We start from the raw sequence: 19034 nt of genomic DNA on the forward strand, positions 1-19034 counted from the left end.
ACTTTCTTGGGGAAACTTGGCTGTTTCTTTCTAACTAGGTAACCCTAACACAGTAATGGGCAGTGATCCTGCCTTTGGAGAAACTTCATCAGTAAGATAATTTCACCAGGGATAGATATATTGTCCCTAATAACTAATGGTATCTGATTAAAGTTTTGCTGCCTTGTTCTACTAACTAGTTCCATAAATGCCTTCAGTAATCTTGTATCCTTTCCAGTATCCAGTTAAAACTGAATAACCTTGCATGTGGGAGAGAACTTTTTGTTCTTGGTTTTGTTTTCTTCCATTCTAAAAGGTAGACCAGGATAGAACAATTCACCTTTTTGGTGGTGTTTTGTAGCTCTGTCAAAATATCTGCACAGGGCTAGCTATGGTTAAAGTTCTGACTAAAGGATTGCAGTACAGAAGAAAGGAATAAGCTATGAAAAAATTGGTCTTGGTTGTTTTGGTTTGCTAAATTCTCTCTCTTTTTTTCTTTTTATATTATAGATCAGCTTGAACGAGTCTTTTTACGACTTGGCCATGCTGAAACAGATGAACAATTACAGAATATTATATCTAAATTCCTTCCTCCTGTTTTGCTCAAACTGTCTAGCACCCAAGAAGGAGTACGTAAAAAGGTAAGCATGTTGGGACAGCTGGGGGAATTAAATAATGAATAAATGAATACACATTATCAAGTGAGTTCTCTGTTCCCATTATTGAATTCTAGGTTTGTGATCTTAATTATGGCCTTTCAAAATGGAGAGTAAGTGTAGAACCAGCTTTTATGATTTAAAAGTAGCTTTTGTATCCTTAGCACAGCTGTCTTTAGCACCAACTGTCTACTTGGCATCAGTGCCAGATAATATAATTGAGATAATTATCCTGGAATGGATGGAGACATGATCTGAAATCCATGCCCTTGATTCCAATATGAAAGTCGTGTGGTAATGGGGCAAAAATATTCTTTAGTTGGTTGTTGACAAAGACTATAATTTTAACTAAAAGTAAGCAAAATAAAAAAAATTTAAGCGAAGTATTGTATAGCTCCTGTTTTAGGATTCTGCAAAGTACTCTTACAAAAGGTTGGATAACTGTCACATCAGTATTTTCATTTTCATTTTCTTTCTTTTTTTTTGAGATAGGGTCTCACTCTGTCACCCAGGCTGGAGTGCAGTGGCACAATCACAGCTCACAAGAGCCTCCATCATCTGGGCTCACGCCATCCTACCTCAGCCTCCCAAGTAGCTGGGACTACAGGTGCAGACCACCATGCCTGGCTGATGTTTAAATTTTTTGTAGAGACAGGGTTTCACTTTGTTGCCCAGGCTGGTCTCAAATTCCTGAGCTCAAGCGATCCACCTGCCTCGGCCTCCCAAAGTGCTGGGATTACAGGCATGAGCCACTGTGCCTGGCCAGTATTTTTATTTTTTAATGGAACTGTTCTACATGGAACATTTTCCCCTTGATTTGTAGAATTGTTCATTAGTCTTCCAGTATATTTATAATAGGTCATCCAGTCTTTGAGCTATAGTCAGGTTTTATTCCTTGGGCCACTCTAATTGGCAGTGACTTCCTGGAGGTCTGCCCTGAGAGGATTCCAAAGTCTGATTTGGGTTCAGTGCAGAAAGAGTATCTTGAAGAATGTCTTTTATGTTTATGTTTCTTTACAGGAGGGAATGGCATTCTTGTCATGTATTTGGCATGTCTGCTGTTAATCCTTCTTTGCTGAGATAGACGTGCATTTGATTATATCACTCTTCTATTTAAAACCCTTCTGCGACCTTCTCTTACCCTTAGGATACCAAGGTCTAAAAGGCCCTTCAGGAGTTGATTTCTCTTTACTTACTTAGCTTTATCAGTTTCCTTATTTACTGAGTGCCTTCTATATGCCAAATCTTGGGGATATGGTGATGAATGATGACAACACCTGGTTGGGGAAATCAGTATAAAACAGTCAGGCAAATAGTACATAATTATAATTTGTGATACATACCAAGATGGAAAAGGAAAGGATTTTATGAAAGAATATATTTGGGACATAATTTAGACTAAGTAGGGGGTATAAGGGGAGGCCTCTGGTGTGTGCAGGAAGTAGCCAGGCTAAGAGATGGGGGAGACCATTAATAGGCCCTGTGCAGGTGTTCGGAGCAACACACAAAGTGTGATGCTTTCAGGAAATTGGAGAAGGCCACAGTGATGTCTCCAGTGCATGAGAGGAAGCCTGATAGGAGGAAAGAGGTATTCCAGGGGCACTAATTTGAAAGGGTATTGATGGTAGTACCACCATAACTCTAGCTGTTGGCTGGAGAAAGATTTGGAGTAGAGGCCAAGAGTGGAGACCTGAAGAGCAAACAGGGAACTTTTGCATTAGTCCAGGTTTAGTATTGTCAGTAGTTTCAACTCATTTACTTATCTTAGATTTTTTTTTTGTTTCTTTGTATTTTATTTTTTTATAGAAAGTCATTCATCTCTGTCCATCTACTTTAAATGTTCAGTTTGTATCATTCACTTCTATGATACTATTATTATTTTTTTAAAAAATAAATTTTATTATGTATATTTGAGGTTTACAATGTGATGTTATAGAATACATATAGATTTTAAATGTTTACTGAAGCAGTTGAGCATATCTTTCTCACATAATTTTATACCATTACTCTTAATATTCTGTTATCATTATTTCAAATGGGAAATTCTATTCTTGTTTCTGATTTTATTACTACCAAAGTTTTAACCTTTTAATCGGCCATTTTGAAAGGAAACCCAGCTTTTAGATTAATGTTCCCTTTTTAACTGTATTTTTTCTATTTTTATTCAAATTATTTCCTTTTTTGGATATGTTTTTCTTGTGTAAAGTTTTAATTTATATAATAATCTGTCAATGCTTCTTATGTGTCAAGAAAAGTGCTAAGGACTTACATCCTCACGAGGTTATGTGAGGTGGGCATTATCCCCATTTTATAGATGAAACTGAGGCTTGGAATGATTAATACACTTGTTTAAGGTCAGATAACAAATGGTCAGGCCAGGATTTGAACCTAGGGCTTTTGAACTTCACAATGTAAGCTTGGCCATCAAGTTAAATGCTTTTTTCTTTAATTATAATATGTTTAAAAAAAAGAACCAAAAATGCCCTCAGCTTATGAATTTCTCCTTGATGACTATTTTAGTTACATTTAATGGTTATATTGATGTGCAGTTTGGTCATTTTATCTTTGACTTATTTATAAGATTGTTGTTTTTAGTTTCAAAATATTTGATATAAAATTTGCCTGGTTTTATTGCATTCTGGTCAGAGATCATAGCGTGCAAATGTTACAGTCCTTCAAAGTGTATTCTAATGTTTGTAAGAAAAGCCTTTCAGAAGATAAAAGGGATACTTCCTGTTTGTGGAATATGGAGCTCAGCATGAGTTATGGCCATTCATTAGTAACATTGTGCATTTATGTCTTGAACCTGTCTTCCAGTTCTATTATAAGTTGGTAGTCCTGAAGTATAATGTCATACTACTGTTACAGTTTTTCTGATTTTTCTTTCAGTTTTGATAATCTTGGCTTGCTGCATTTTGATGTACAAGTTTAACACCTTGTTTTTATTAATAATTATAGTATTTTATGTATATTTTTTATCTTTTGAATTCCATTTAAGGTTTTTTTCTCCAAAACCTGTTTTATCCAAAATTAGTATTGTTAACCATCGCTTTCCTTCTGTCTGATAAATTATTTGCTCCAGTCTGCAATTTTAACCTTATTTACTTTGGCTGTATCTCTTAGTACAATGGAAATGTCACATATTTTTGAGGTTTGAATTGAGGGCATTTACATCAGTTATTGTGGTTATTAACCTAAATTTTTAAGAAAAAATTTTATTGATACATAATTATACATATTTATGGAGTACATGTGATATTTTGATACCTGCATGTAATATGTAATCAAATAATTTAGTATTTAGGATACTCATCACCTTATTTATTGTTCTTTTGGGTTGGGAACATTTTAGATCTTCTAGCTATTTTGAAATATACATGACTATTAACCTGTTTTATCACTTGGTCTATTTGTCCTTTCCCTCTCTCCCTTTCTTTCCTTCTCTTCCCTTCTTTCACTTTCTCGTTATCAAACTGTCAACACTGGTGTCTTCAAGGGGCTGTGAAAGGACAAGGGAAAAGGGATGCTTGAGATTTTCCACTTGATTTGTTATAATAAATATATCTTTTTATTATAACTTTAAAAAGCAATAAAACAGAATAAAGTAATAAGGATAAATGTAATCATTTGGAACTTAATATATTTAATTTATACTAATAAAATAGCATTTTTATTTGTCCTTGTCAAATTGGTTAAGTTGGAAAACTTTTGGAATAGGGGAAATGGAATCAAACAGCTAAAATAGCCTGTTATATAGTAAGCATTGTGCTAAACTCTCTGACTTATCTTTTCATTAAATATTTACAGTAGCCTTTGAAATGTTATTTGAATTCCACAAGTGATTTTTAAATCTTTCTTGGTTTATAGAGGATTCCAGACAAGATATAACCATATTTAGGAAATTCGCCGATATTTAATGTGACAATAATGCTAGTAGGAAATTAAGTAATTAATCCATTTAAAATTAAAAATAGGCCAAGTGCAGTAGCTCATGCCTGTAATCCCAGCACTCTGGGAGGCTGAGGTTGGAAGATAGTTTTGAGACCAGCCTAGGAAACATAGCAAGATCTCATTTCTACCAAAAAGAAAGAAAAAAGCCATGCATGGTAGCATGTGCTTGTAGTCCCAGTTACTGCAGTGGCTGAGATAGGAAGATTCCTTGAGACTAGGAGTTCGAGGCTGCAGTTGGCTATGATAATGCCACTGAACTCCACCGTGAGTGACAGAGTGAGACCCTGTCTTGGAAAAAAAAAATCAAAATAAATTTATTATTAAAAAAAGCATGGAATTGTGGGCAAGATTCTCTATCTCCATCAGTATAATTTTCTATAGAGTCCCTCTAGGAATCAGCCTAGATTAGAATGTCAGAAGAGGGCTCTTTCCTTTAGACTACTTCCTCCTGATTGTTTTCCCTTGTCCCCTAGCAGTATCACAGATCCAGGACAGATAGGAAGTTTGGATGAAGTATGGATGACAATGCAAGTTTCTAGCTTCTTGGAAGGTATCATGTCTCACTGACAAACACTGTCACTGATGTGCGTTCAAATATCAGTGTTTGAAAAAGTTAAAAAAAATGGGCTCTGGAGTCATATTTTGACTGCTATTTGCTGGCCCAGTATCCTTGGACAAGTTACTTTACTTGAGGCTTCTGCTTCCTCATCTGTGAAATGGGAATGACACCACCTCACTGGTTGTCATGAGAATCATATTAGATAAGGAATGCCTGGGGGAAGAGTGCATAGAAACTGTGTGATAAATGATAGCTATTTTATTATTACTATTTTATCATTCATTCAACATTGATTACAGAGTTGTTTTTATTCCTGAACATAATTCACCTATTTCGTTATTGCTCTAGATCTCTTGGAATTTTTTGCTGTCACTGTCAAACATCTCTACATCTTTCCTTGTGCATGCTTTGAGGCTAGAGCACAAATTTCAGAAATGAGGGAGAATAGTGTAAACCTGGCCCTGCAGAATAATTATCTTAAACTCTTGAGTCTTTCTTAGGCAAGACTTTCTACAAATCTTACTTCTCAATGCTCGATTTCTTTTCTCTTGGCAGATAATCTTTTTATTGTAGTATAATTGAGGATTTGACATGAGCCTCTGTACATCCCTTTCTGTCCATGCAAACTGTTGACTTGTCAATTTCTGTTTTGTCCTCTTTTCCCACTTAAAGGAGAGGAAGGTTATTATTTCTTACAAATTATTTGATAGTATCAGATGATATTCAGAATACAATAAAAATGCCTCACACTATTCACAATAGCGACTTGAAACCAACCCAATTGTCCATCAATGATAAACTGCATTAAGAAAATGTGGCAGATATACACCATGGAATACTATGCAGCCATAAAAAAGGATGAGTTCATGTCCTTTGCAGGGACATGGATGAGTCTGGAAACCATCATTCTAAGCAAACTATCACAAGGACAGAAAACCAAACATCACATCTTCTCACTCATAGGTAGGAGTTGAACAAGAAGAACACGTGGACACAGGGTGGGGAACATCACACCCTGGGGCCTGTTGGGGGGTGGGGACCTGGGGGAGGGATACCATTAGGAGAAATACCTAATGTAAATCACGAGTTGTTGGGTGCAGCAAACCAACATGGCACGTGTATACCTATGTAACAAATCTGTACATTGTACACATGTACCCTAGAACTTAAAGTATAATAAAAACAAACAAAAAGCAACTCCCAGACAAAAATAAAAATGCCTCAGCATTTTGCCAGAATCCTTTCTGCTTTTATGAACTCTTAACCATTCTGGGCTTCAGTCAGACGCAGTGTGCCCCAAACCTTCTTATAACTGATACTCTGCTTGGAACTCATTAATTATTCAGAATTCAGTGTTCCTGTCACTTCCTCCTTGAAGTCCTTCTTGATAGAGCAGATACTTTTCTCTTCTGGAAATCCACTGTATCTTGTATGTCTCTCTTTTCATAGTATTCATGGTATGTTGCAATAATCTGTTCTTCTTGGGGGACATGCTTCAGTCTAGGCCCAACTTGGATCTCAACTTTAACTAAAGGCCATCGTAAAAATAAATTCACTTGGCTGGGCGTGGTGGCTCACACCTGTAATCCCAGCACTTTGGGAGGCCTAAGTGGGCGAATTGCTTGAGATCAGGAGTTTGAGACCAGCCTGGACAACATGATGAAACTGCGTCTTTACTAGAATACAAAAATTAGCCAGGTGTGATGGCTGGTACCTGTAATCCCAGCTACTCGGGAGGCTGAGGCAGGGGAATTGCTTGAACTCAGAAGGCGGAGGTTGCAGTGAGCTGAGATCACACCAGTACATGCTAACCTGGGCAACAGAGCGAGATTCCGTGTCAAAATAAAAATAAAAAAGCCAGGTGCAGTGGCTTATGCCTGTAATACCAGCACTTTGGGAGGCAGAGGTGGGCAGATCGTGAAGTCAGGAGTTCGAGACCAGCAGGCCAACATGGTGAAAAAATAGAAAAATTAACTGGGCATGCTGGCGCACGCCTGTAATCCCAGCTATTCGGGAGGCTGAGGCAGAAGAATTGCTTGAATTGGGGAGGTGGAGGTTGCAGTGAGCCGAGATTGTGCCACTGCACTCCAGCCTGCACGACAGAGCAAGACTCTGAAAAAAGAAAAAAAGAAATTCACTAGTGCATAGATTTTTGGGAGACAGTATTTTTGAACAAGACTCATGTAGTGTATACTCCCTTTCTGGGATGTAAAATTTACACCCTTTAAAAGAACAAAGTAGCTACTATTCACTAACATAGATAACATCTGAGAAATGAATTTTAAGATGAGTGGTTTTTAAGATATGCTCAATAACTTCAGTTCCCATCTCTCTGTATTTTAGGTAATGGAACTGCTGGTGCATCTGAATAAACGTATAAAAAGCCGCCCCAAAATACAACTTCCAGTAGAGACACTGTTGGTTCAGTACCAGGACCCTGCTGCAGTTTCCTTTGTCACAGTGAGTGTTGTATTGGAATATTTTCTGACTTATAGCAAATTTTCTTCCCTAACGTTTATCAGATGTCATCAACATATTGGCAAGCTTAAAATTTCACCTTAGACCACTTCTAAATGAAACATGAGATTTTTTTTTTTTTTAAATGACATACTGTTTTTCCACTGAGTACCAATCCAGAGGAAATGCTACTTTACAGTAGCAGGGTAATGAGTGGCTGTTTACATTGGGCAAAGGAATGTCGGTGAAATGACTTGTCAGGTATGTTGTTATATAAAATAATGATTTGATTTTTGGTAAGAGACTATATGAGATGGGTCTGAATGGAGGGAAATGTTATACGGCTTGGGCACAAATAAAGTATAATGGAGGAAAAAAATGAGTAAAATGGCAAAAAATAAAGTGAATTTTAAAAAATCTTTTGTGTTTGTGATGTGTATTCAGAAAGATAACTTTTTTATAAAGTGGAGTAAATCTGACTGGTAAGAAACATTCCTTTTAAAGTGTTGTCTTCATAAAAATTAAATGTAAAAAATGTTGGTGCTGTGTGATGGCAGGTGATGTTTTTTTCCTGGTCCTTGTAGTTCCTAGCATTGAGGCAGAATCGATTGAATCTTATCTAACCTCTGGAGTCACAAACCTTTTGGAGCCTGTTATTGGTCCAGACGTCATTTTGTCTGTGCCTGTTCTGGATATTTGGCTCAATTACACATTTCCTTTCTTTAAGCAAATAGGAACACTGTGTGCCAATAAAAATGCCAAATATAATTTATTTAAAGAAATAATCTTATGAAGCCCATTTACTTTAGTAAATAATTCTTCAGAGGCCAGGCACATTGGCTCATGCCTATAATCCCAGCACTTTAGGAGGTTGAGGCGGGCTGATCATGAGGTCAGGAGTTCAAGACCAGCCTGGCCAACATAGTGAAACCCCATCTCTACTAAAAATACAAAAATTAGCCGGGCGTGGTGGCGCATGCTTGTAGTCCCAGCCACTTGGGAGGCTGAGGCAGGGGAATCACTTGAACCTCAGAGGTGGAGGTTGCAGTGAGCCAGGATTGCACCACTGCACTCCAGCCTGGGTGACAGAGCGAGACTCCATCTTGGGGGGAAAAAAATAAAAAAGCTTCAGAAAAGCAATTCTTAATCTTATCTGTAAATCCAGATATCTGTTTATGGGTTTGCTTAAAATGCAGTATTCACACAGATTATAGTGATACTGGTTGAGTATCCCTTATCTGAAATGCGTGGGACCAAAAGTGTTTTGGATTTTGGAATAGTTGCATTATACTTACCTGATTTAGCATCCCAAATCCAAAATCTGAAATGCCGCAAGGAGCATTTCCTTTCTGTGTCTTGTTAGCACTCGTAAAATTTCAGATTTTGTAGCATTTTGAATTTCAGATTTTCAAATTTGGGATGCTCAGCCTTGCACAGACACACAGCACTCAGTTTCCTTTGGTTCATCCTGCATTGGTGAGTTACTGGAATGAGGAACCACAGAGTGCTGCAGTATACTAAGTTTGTTTTAGTCATTTGACCAGTGAGAAATGGCAGTCTAGGATTTGTCAACACCTCATCTCCTCCTAGCTTGTAAGGATTAATGCAACAGGCTGGGAGATCTGATGCTAATGTGTAGTGTGTAGGTGTAAATAGGTTGAATGATTATTTTTTTCTTCTCCACGATAAACTGCATATATTAATGCTTTAGATTAGTCCATGCTACCTCACATTTGACCTACTTTAAAGCAAGCATTTTGAATAAGTTGGACTGGAATTCTTCCTCTGAGATACAGTAGTTGGTAAAGGTGCAGTAAACATGTGGAGGGAGGATGAGTCACGTTTACAATGTCTTTGTTGTAACCATCACTCTCTAAGTTATCAATCATATATTTTCATTGAAATCATAGAGTATTTCCTTCACACTCACTTGCTTTTCTCTTATTGCATTAGAATTTTACTATAATTTATGTTAAAATGGGCTATCCTCGCCTACCAGTGGAAAAACAATGTGAACTGGCCCCTACGCTTCTTACTGCCATGGAAGGGAAGCCTCAGCCACAGCAGGATAGGTACGGTTTCCTCAATTATCTAATTTCCCTCCTACAGGAGTCAACAACTGCCTTTCAAATATTAGTTCACATGTTTGGTTTTACTTGAGCAAATGGGAGGTCTTGAGCTGTTTTAGCTGACAAATAATAGAATTTTCCATGGTACCTCAAAGTTACTGTTTCGTTAATACTATCATAAAATTTCTTGATGTGAACATTGAAAAATGTGCAGAACTAACAACATTTATCTAAGTCTGTGCATTTTTTTGGCTAGTTATCTTGAAGCAGTTAATTTTATGTGATTGCAAAAATTAGAATTAAAAATCCTTTGCATCAAAACATTTCTATATTGGAAGATGTAAAGTTTCACAGTGGTTTTCTTAAGGAACAGAGCATTCGTTTGTATTGTTTTGGGAACTGGAGAGGTGAAAAGGGTTTTGGATAACATCATTTGTTTCTAGGCTTAGGCAAAAGTTCTTTGTTGTAGCCCTGTCATAGTGAGAATCATGATGAAGAGTGCAGAAGTATAGAGGAAAGATGGAGTGAAATCATATTTTCAGTTCACCTTTTAGAGCATATTCATTTTTAAAGAAATGCTGTAATACAGAAGAAGTTTACAAGTAAAATTAATAGACATTATAAGCACTGTGAAATTGTTTTCGGATGTTTTAAGAGTATCAAAAGATGTTAGTGAAAGGAATTACTGAGTCCTGTTACTTAAATTCATGCAGTGGAAATTTTAATATTCAAAATATTAATACGATTGATTTTTAATTTTTAGAATAACTTTAGTTGTGGAAAATATATATATATATTTTGAGATGAAATCTCACTGTGTCGCCCAGGCTGGAGTGCAATGATGCAATCTTGGCTCACTGCAACCTCTGCCTCCCGAGTTGAAGTGATTCTCCTGCCTCAATCTCCTGAGTAACTGGGATTACAGCTGCCTGCCACCATGGCCAGCAAACTTTTTGTATTTTTAGAAGAGATGGGGTTTTACCATGTTGGCCAGGCTGGTCACGAACTCCTGACCTCAGATGATCTGCCCACCTTGGCTTCCCAGAGTGCTGCGGTTACAGGCATGAGCCACTGTGCCTGACTGAAAATAATTCTTTATTTTTATTTATTTATTTATTTATTGAGATGGAGTCTTGCGCTGTCGCCCAGGCAGTGTCGTGATCTTGACTCACTGCAAGCTCCGCCTCCTGGGTTCACACCGTTCTCCTGCCTCAGCCTCCTGAGTAGCTGGGACTACAGGCGCCCGCCACTGGGCCTGGCTGATTTTTTTGTATTTTTAGTAGAGGCAGGGTTTCACTGTGGTCTCTATCTCCTAACCTTGTGATCTGCCCGCCTCGGCTTCCCAAAGTGCTGGGATTACAGGCAAAAGCCACTGTGCCTGGCCTGGAAAATAATTCTTTTTGAAAAGACAAATTGTAAGTTGAACTTTACTTAAGATTTCATATAAAATCTCTTGTGGAAACTTCAGATATTAACATTGAGCCCATTTTATGTATTTTTTTCGGATAATTTTAGTGATGAGCCAGATTGGCTAAATGCTAATCATCACTCAATATACTGAACTTTCAATAAAAAAGAATTCTAGGCCAGTCCCTACATCAGGACTTTGTAAATTAGTGGTGTTGAAAAGGAACGTCTCTTGCTTAAAACTGCTAGTTTTTGTTATGTGATTTTTGTTTTGTCTGTGTTTTGCATGTATAAAAATCTCATTTTTTAAGTGGTTGCAATAAATGTAATTGTTTTTTCAGCTTAATGCATCTTTTAATACCAACCCTTTTTCACATGAAATACCCTGTTGAATCATCAAAATCAGCTTCTCCGTTTAATCTTGCTGAGAAACCAAAGACTGTGCAGCTGCTTTTGGACTTCATGCTAGATGTCCTTCTGATGCCTTATGGGTGAGTTAAAAAATAAAAACAAAGCAATCTTGTTCTTGACTGCTTTTACTATGTGGAGTCAAATACTATTTTAAATGATTCAACTCTCACTAGTAAATGAATGCATCTCAACATCATTTATGTTTATAGAGATTTTTTTCTTCTAAACCTCTTCTAAACTTCAGCTCCACTGCTTATTGGCCTTACAAATGCTGAGTTGCTGTTATGATTTTTAGACTCTACTTGCCTAAGGTGAAATCAGTCTTTCCCCATAAAAATAGTTCCTCTTAGGCCAAGGTGGGAGGATCACTGGGAGCTAGGAGTTTCAGACTAGCCTGGGTAACAGAGCAAGACTCTCTCAAAAAAAAAAAAAAGTTTCTCTTTTAAATTTGCTATCAGTGCTATGATGGTTCTCTTTGCCACCTAGCCATACAATGATAAATTGTCTCCAGCTTTTCTCTTCTTTGTTGCTGCAATATCAGTTGCATACTGCCTCCTTCCTTCTCCTTGCTGTGTCTGGAACCCTTCCCACTGCTATTGTCTAGTTTTACCTCTTTTCAACTCTTGTCATAATTTCTTTCCCAGCGGCTCCACTTCTTCAAATCTCTCTATACCACCTCTCTGTGCTTTACCGGATTTTCAAAACACAGATCTCATCAGGCAACACCTTAAAATCCTTGGTTTCTCATATCCTGTCATTATGCATTTCATGCACTCTTATGTGTCCTTGCTGTTTATTTTTAAGAGAATGCCTTTCTGTCCGCCTAGAATGCTTCTTCAAAAAAAGAAAGAAAGAAAACAACAGAAAGACACTTCGAAAAACAGCATCCTGGCCAGGTGCAGTGGCTCACACCTGTAATCTCAGCACTTTGGGAGGCCGAGGCAGAACAGATCCCTTGAGCCCAGAAGTTTGAGACCAGCCTAGGCAAAATGGCAAAACCCTATTTCTACAAAAAAATACAAAAAAATACAAAATTTCTACAAAAAAATACAAAAATTAGTCAGGCCCCATGGCATGCACCCAGTTACTTGGGAGGCTGAGGCTGGAGTTTTGATTGAGCCTGGGAGGTTGAGGCTGTAGTGAGCTGTGATCATGCCACTGCACTCCAACCTGGTGACAGAACAATACCCTGTCTCAAAAACAAAAAAAAGAAAAAAACATCCTAAACTGGCCTAAATGTCAACTCCGTTTGTCTCTGACAAATTTCTTCTCCTAGGCAGATATAATTGCACTATTTTCTGTGTCATAAAAACACGAAATACCTGCCTATATGGCCACTGTGTGTTTTTGCCACATTGTAGACATTTCCATCTCCCCTAGTAGATGGTGAGCCCCTTGTAGTCATGTAGCTTTGGTCTCTGGCATAGAGCCCGGATTGTGATCTACTTCTAGTCTACTTACTTTGTCCCTCTGCCAGATAAATTTTTCTAAAATGCTGGTTGCATCTTGTTTCTTTCCTGATCACAAAATTACGTGTACATGATAAGCTAGGCATGTGGAGCTCCGTATCATTTCTCAATCCAGGAACGAGAGTTCATGTGGTGTGATGAACAAATTTGTTCTCCTCCTGCCCCTCTTTGTTTGGAAGCCCAATTTTCTGGGCCTTCAGTCACTCCATGTTCACTCTCACCACCTGTTATATCATTTCTTATTTCTCAGCAGTTTCTTTGCTTCTGATAAAATGGCAGATGCTATTACATGTGTTAGGTTGTTACTGTCTCAGCTTACTCCAGATGGCAGAGACTCGATGTTACATCTCCTTATATTCCTCTGTCTTGTGTTTAGGATGATGTTTGTTTGTTTGTATGTTTGTTTGAGACAGGGTCTCACTCTGTCACCCAGGCTGGTGTGCAGTGGTAACTCAATGCAGCCTTGACCTCCTGGGTTCAAGCAATTCTCTCACCTCAGCCTTCTGGGTAGCTGGGACTACGGGTGCGTGCCACCATGCCCAGCTAATTTTTTTGTATTTTTTGTAGAGATAGGGGGTCACCATGTTGCCCAGGCTGGTTTCAAACTCCTGGGCTCAAGCGATCCTCCCACCTTGGCTTCCCGAATTATAGGCCTGGACCTATATTGGGCCAGGGGATTATAGGCCTGAGCCACCACACCCAGCCTTAGGATGTTTTATGCAGTATTAAGATGTATTAACTTATTGATTGATTTACTTAATGCCACCAGTCTTGCTACAACTTAGAAATAAAAAAACTTCCTTTTATATTTGTTAAATCAGGAGGCAGCCAGAATGACAGGTGATGATGGCTTTGGTAGATAAACCTTGAAATTCAGATTTACCTTAGGAACATGATGTAACCAAGCCAGTGATTCCTCACATTTTTCTTATTAATGAGAACTTGGGTCATTTATATAATAACATTAAAGCGATTCCTTAGGAGGTTTTTAAAAAATAGATAAATTTAGGAATTGAATGAATATGACATGTAAGTAATGTGGAATAATTTACTGTCCTATCAGGTTCTAAGTGTTTTCTAGAACTTTTATTATAGTGGATATTTTATTATAATATCCAATATGATAATGGAATTTAATAGCATAGATCTTTAGTTTTAAGAGATTTGAATTAATATTTATATCAAAAACTTCGTTTTGTAGATGAGTAATATCAGTTTAATTGGATCAAAATGAATTTCTTGGAGATCTTATTTCTCTACCCTAGAAGCTTAAATGAAATAGGGATGATAAATTAACCAGGTGGTGCAAAGGGCTTTGAACATGTAATGGGAAAAGTCAGTTCTTGTGTAACTTTTCTTCTTTGGGCCCTTTTGAGTTTTTTCATTTTGGGCACTTTGTGTCTTAGGTGGTACGCCATTTGGAGGTTTCAGTGGGTTTTCTAATGTAGGGATAAAGACCTCAGTTCAGGGAGGATTGAAGGTGAATTACAGCTTCGTAGAAATGAGAATGACTGTAAAAATACTCTGGGTATAGTACAATAGCTCCTCCCAGTCCCCTTTGTCAACAAACTTTTCTCCATATTTGGCAGCTCAAAACTCAGAATGTGGTGATTCTGGAGTAGCTATTGGAGCAATCATTTATAGATGGAGAATGATCAAAATATTTATATTCATTGTTGGTAACAGTTGTAGTTCATTTGTAACCAAGTTAAATGACATGCTCTTCTGGTTAGTTGGCTGAAGATATACCTTTTCTAGATACCTTAAAATATTTTTATGATGAAATTTTAATTTCAAGTGTTCATTCTTCTAGTAAAATACAGTAGGAGGACAGTATATGATTGAATGTTTTGTATACATATATAGATGTAAATGCTTGTGTTTTTATAGAGGGTTAAAGTGTTATTTCCTTTCCAGTTACGTGTTAAATGAATCCCAGAGTCGCCAAAATTCATCTTCAGCACAGGGTTCTTCTTCAAACAGTGGAGGAGGTTCTGGAATTCCACAGCCTCCTCCGGGAATGAGCTTTTATGCAGCTAAACGAGTTATTGGTGATAACCCATGGACACCTGAACAATTGGAACAGGTATCACACACTGTTTGCTCATAATAGTACTTGATTGTGGACATTTGCCCCTATGAAGTTCATGAACCATATAAAACATAGTTCTAGTATATTCAGGCTCTCCAATGAAATATGTTTGAAAGGAGCAGTTGATGTAATGTGTTCTGTTCATGCTAGTTATTTATTAAGCCCTAGGGGCAGGGAGGAGTGGGACATGCTGTTTAGTTTTTCTAATATTGCTTACATATTTCAAGTATAAAACACAACTCACTTATAAATTGAATATGTTTAACTTTTGTCATTTAAAAATTTTTTTTAACTTTTGTCATTTTAATTCTTAAATTGTAGGTTAAATTATCTAGCTTTTATGGTGCAGTTAAAATACAATTTTTCTTACATTATTCAACTTTTAAGGGCTGTACATTTTATGTAAAGTGAGGAGCCCCAGCACTTCACAGGTGACAATGTGGGGAAAAGCATGACTCCCTGTTATATTACTTCTTGGGAATTTAAAAATTGGCATTAAGAATTTTATTCTGGATTTAAACAGGACACAGATGTTCTCTGAGCAGCTTTTAAAAATGACTGGTGCTCTACAGAGAAGGTGCCTCACTGTGTCTGTGTCATCAGGCACTTCAGGGAAGAACAGATGAGATCAGTATGTAATTATTTTGGAATTCAAGCAACATGGGTTAGTCTTCTGATCCTTCCTTTATTTCTCCATGGCAGTCTAAATGATTTGATCCTTTTTTTGGGGGGAATGTAAGTGACCATTGATTAAAACAGTGTTCCTAGGAGAGGGAAAAAGAGGCAATTGGGGCATTCTTGGCATTCACAAATTTATAGAATGTTTTATTCAGTAAGGGGTATAATTGATTTGATCTCCTTCATGCTTTATGGATTTTTTTTTTCCTCCTTAAACTATTATGTAAGTAAGAAAGGTAAAGAATTAACAGAAGCTACTCTTTATTGAGTGCAATCTATGTGACAGGCACTGTACTGGGTACTTTGAATACAATATCTCATTCCACTGTCATAGCAACCCAGTGAAGTATAGAAATTGTTAGTTCCATTTTCTGAAAGGCGTGGAGGTTTTGAGATTTACCAGGGTCTCACTTTTAGTACCAGGCTTTGAATCTGGGATTATCTGAGGGTTAAAGCTACAAATGCTGGAGAAAAATTGTTATAGTTCAATTATAATCTTAAATTGGTCATTATTTGCCAATACGCGTCTGTATGTATTTTGTCAGTTTCATGCTGAAACGAACAGTTTAGTTTCAGGGGTGAAAGCTGTTTCCTCTAATTTTAAAATATCTCTTTGTTTTATACTTTTTCTTCCAAGTAAAACATGTTTTTGCTAATTATAAACCTAATGTAAATATTCAAGTAATTAAGAATAGTAGAGAAATTAAAAATTAAGGGGCTGGATGCATTTGCTCATGCCTGTAATGCCAGCCCTTTGGGAGGCTGAGGCGAGTGAATCGCTTGAGGCCAGGAGTTCGAGACCAGCCTGAGCAACAGAGTGAGACCCTGTCTCTATTAAAAATACAAAAATTAGCTGGGCATGGTGGTACCCGCCTGTAACCCTAGCTACGTGGGAAGCTGAGGCATGAAAATCACTTGAACCCAGGAGGTGGGGGTTGCTGTGAGCTGAGATCGTGCCACTGCATTCCAGGCTGGGCAATAGAGCAAGTCTCTGAGTAAAAATAAATAAATAAATAAAAAAGGCCAGGTGCGGTGGCTCATGCCTGTAAACCCAGCACTTTGGGAGGCCATGTTGGGCAGATTGCTTGAGGTCAGGAGTTCGAGGCCAGCCTGGCCAACATGGCAAAACCCCATCTCTACTAAGAAAACAAAACAAAAACAAAAGTTAGCCAGGCATGGTGGTGTGTGCCTGTAGTCCCAGCTACTGGGGAGGTTGAGGCACGAGAATTGCTTGAACCCAGAGGCAGAGGTTGCAGTGAACCAAGATTGCGCCACTGCACTCCAGCCTGGGCGACAGAGCAAGACTCTGTCTCAAAAAAAAAAAAAGTTACCTGGAATCCTGTCACACTAGTTTGTCATCTGTCTACAGTTTGCTCTGTGCATGTGTGTATGTGTTCACAGTTTTAAACAATATATTTCTACTTGTCATGTAATACATTGTTTGTAGTTTGCTTTTTATATTGAACAGTATTTTGGATTTTTAAAAAAGTAATTCTTTTGAATGTTTGCATACAATTATATGTGATATTTTTTAACCAGTCTCCTATTGATGGACATCTGTATAATTTTCCATTTTCTTTACGTATTTTTTGTTTAGTTTATATCTTTGTGTACTTGACTTCCATAAGTGTCTTTTTTATGGCTGTACAAATGTTTGAATCTTTTCTGTTGTAGCTGTTGTTAAAAGTAAGTTGTGTTGAGCGGAGGAGGGAAGGCAGGTCCTTTTTTGATCTGTTATACTTTTTTAAATTGCGTTTTTTTCTCATTTAATAATTGTAAAACTTCATTAATCCTAGTATATGTGAAAACTGTTATGTGACGATTTTTTAAGATGAAAATGAAATTTTATTTTTTCAGGTATATTATCCTGAATACAGTCATTTGTAGTGAAATTCATAGCATCTTTACATTGCATGAAGTTCTAAGCAGAATCTCTCTTTAGTCTGTTTCATTTCAGCCAGTCAATTAAATTGAAAACTGTTTTATTAGAATTTCACTTGTATTGAGTAGCTAACATTTGAAATCATATCCTTTGTATGTTAGCAATAGAGTGAAACTCCATGGAATGTGAGTTGTTTAGTTCTTTTTGAACTGTCAGGAAAATCCATGGGGCACTTTATTCCTGGTGTACCACTGTCTTATCTGGAGGCCCCAAATTTGGACTTCAAGACTTCATCACTCTAGAGAGGCTGTGTAACTTCACTGGGGTGGCTGTGTATCATAATAATTTTGGAGTCAGAGAGACTTGGGTTTGAATCCTGCCTTCATTGTTTACCAGTGTCTTAAAGCCTTGCCTCAGTATTTTTAGCTAAAAAATGGGTATAATGATTGATTTATTAGATTGTGAGGATTAAGTGAAATTATGAATATATGTGCTTTAGTATAGTCCCTGGCACATTGTAAGCCCAAGTAAGAGCTGCTACTGTTGTTACTGCTCATCTTTGGTTTGTGACCACACTGATATGTTAAGCAGTACTTTGAGTGGGTGTCCTTTGCTCCCCTGACCGTTCTTTCTCCTTGCCTTCATTTGTCTACAGTGCAAATTGGGAATCGTGAAATTCATAGAAGCTGAACAGGTGCCTGAACTCGAGGCTGTTCTCCATTTGGTGATTGCTTCTAGTGACACACGCCACAGTGTGGCAACGGCAGCAGACCTGGAGTTGAAAAGCAAACAGAGGTAACTACTTCTCTGTAAGCTTTCAAGATTGAAAGGGCTAGGTTTCTCAAAGCTTACTTGCCACAAGTATATATATATATATATATATTTTTTAGGATTTTATGTAATGAGGCATTCAACTTAGAGGAGATGATTAAATATACCCAGTTTGTAATAAAGTTTGCTAAAGAGTTGAATTCTGTGTAAGACAGAGAAGAAAATCTGTGTGGAGATGCTGTTTATAGCTGGACTAGGTTAGAAATGTCATCACAATCAATGAGACTTTTGGCTAGGTAGATGAACTTAAAGAATTGATGTTAAGAAAAGTGTCAGTTCAAGAAGTTACTAATTTTTGTTTTTTTCTCTGTCTCAAACCATTTGAGATTACTTTTAATAAAACCTTTGTATGTATTATGGTTAATACAGTGAAAATTACATTCATGAAAAGAGTTGCTGAATAGATTCTAATTCACACATGAGGAGATACAGATAGCAAGTAGACTTACAGAAAATATTCTGTATAAGAAATAAAGTCAATGAAAAATAAATGAATGGGATACCAGTAGCACTGGATAAACCCATGTATGTTTCTATTGAAACTGCTATTTTTATTTTTATTTATATATTTATTTTTTGAGACAGAGTCTTTC

General features: G+C 37.2%; 2 protein-coding genes across 5 annotated transcripts in view; one reads left to right on the plus strand and one right to left on the minus strand.

Moving 5' to 3' along the window:
- The window catches only part of GNG10 (G protein subunit gamma 10), a 484859-nt gene that overhangs the window by 278186 nt on the left and 187639 nt on the right, over window positions 1-19034 (minus strand). The gene's annotated exons all lie outside the window — the stretch shown is intronic.
- ECPAS (Ecm29 proteasome adaptor and scaffold) overlaps window positions 1-19034 on the plus strand; it is a 125229-nt gene that overhangs the window by 33109 nt on the left and 73086 nt on the right. For all 4 annotated transcript variants that reach the window (XM_050761412.1, XM_050761410.1, XM_050761413.1 and 1 more), the window contains 6 exons: window positions 490-620; window positions 7489-7605; window positions 9556-9674; window positions 11420-11569; window positions 14876-15044; window positions 18266-18405. In XM_050761412.1, the coding sequence (XP_050617369.1) occupies window positions 490-620; window positions 7489-7605; window positions 9556-9674; window positions 11420-11569; window positions 14876-15044; window positions 18266-18405 (826 nt within the window). The remainder of the gene's footprint in view (window positions 1-489; window positions 621-7488; window positions 7606-9555; window positions 9675-11419; window positions 11570-14875; window positions 15045-18265; window positions 18406-19034) is intronic.

This window comes from Macaca thibetana, chromosome 15 (genome assembly GCF_024542745.1).
Source record: "Macaca thibetana thibetana isolate TM-01 chromosome 15, ASM2454274v1, whole genome shotgun sequence".
NCBI lineage: Eukaryota > Metazoa > Chordata > Mammalia > Primates > Cercopithecidae > Macaca > Macaca thibetana.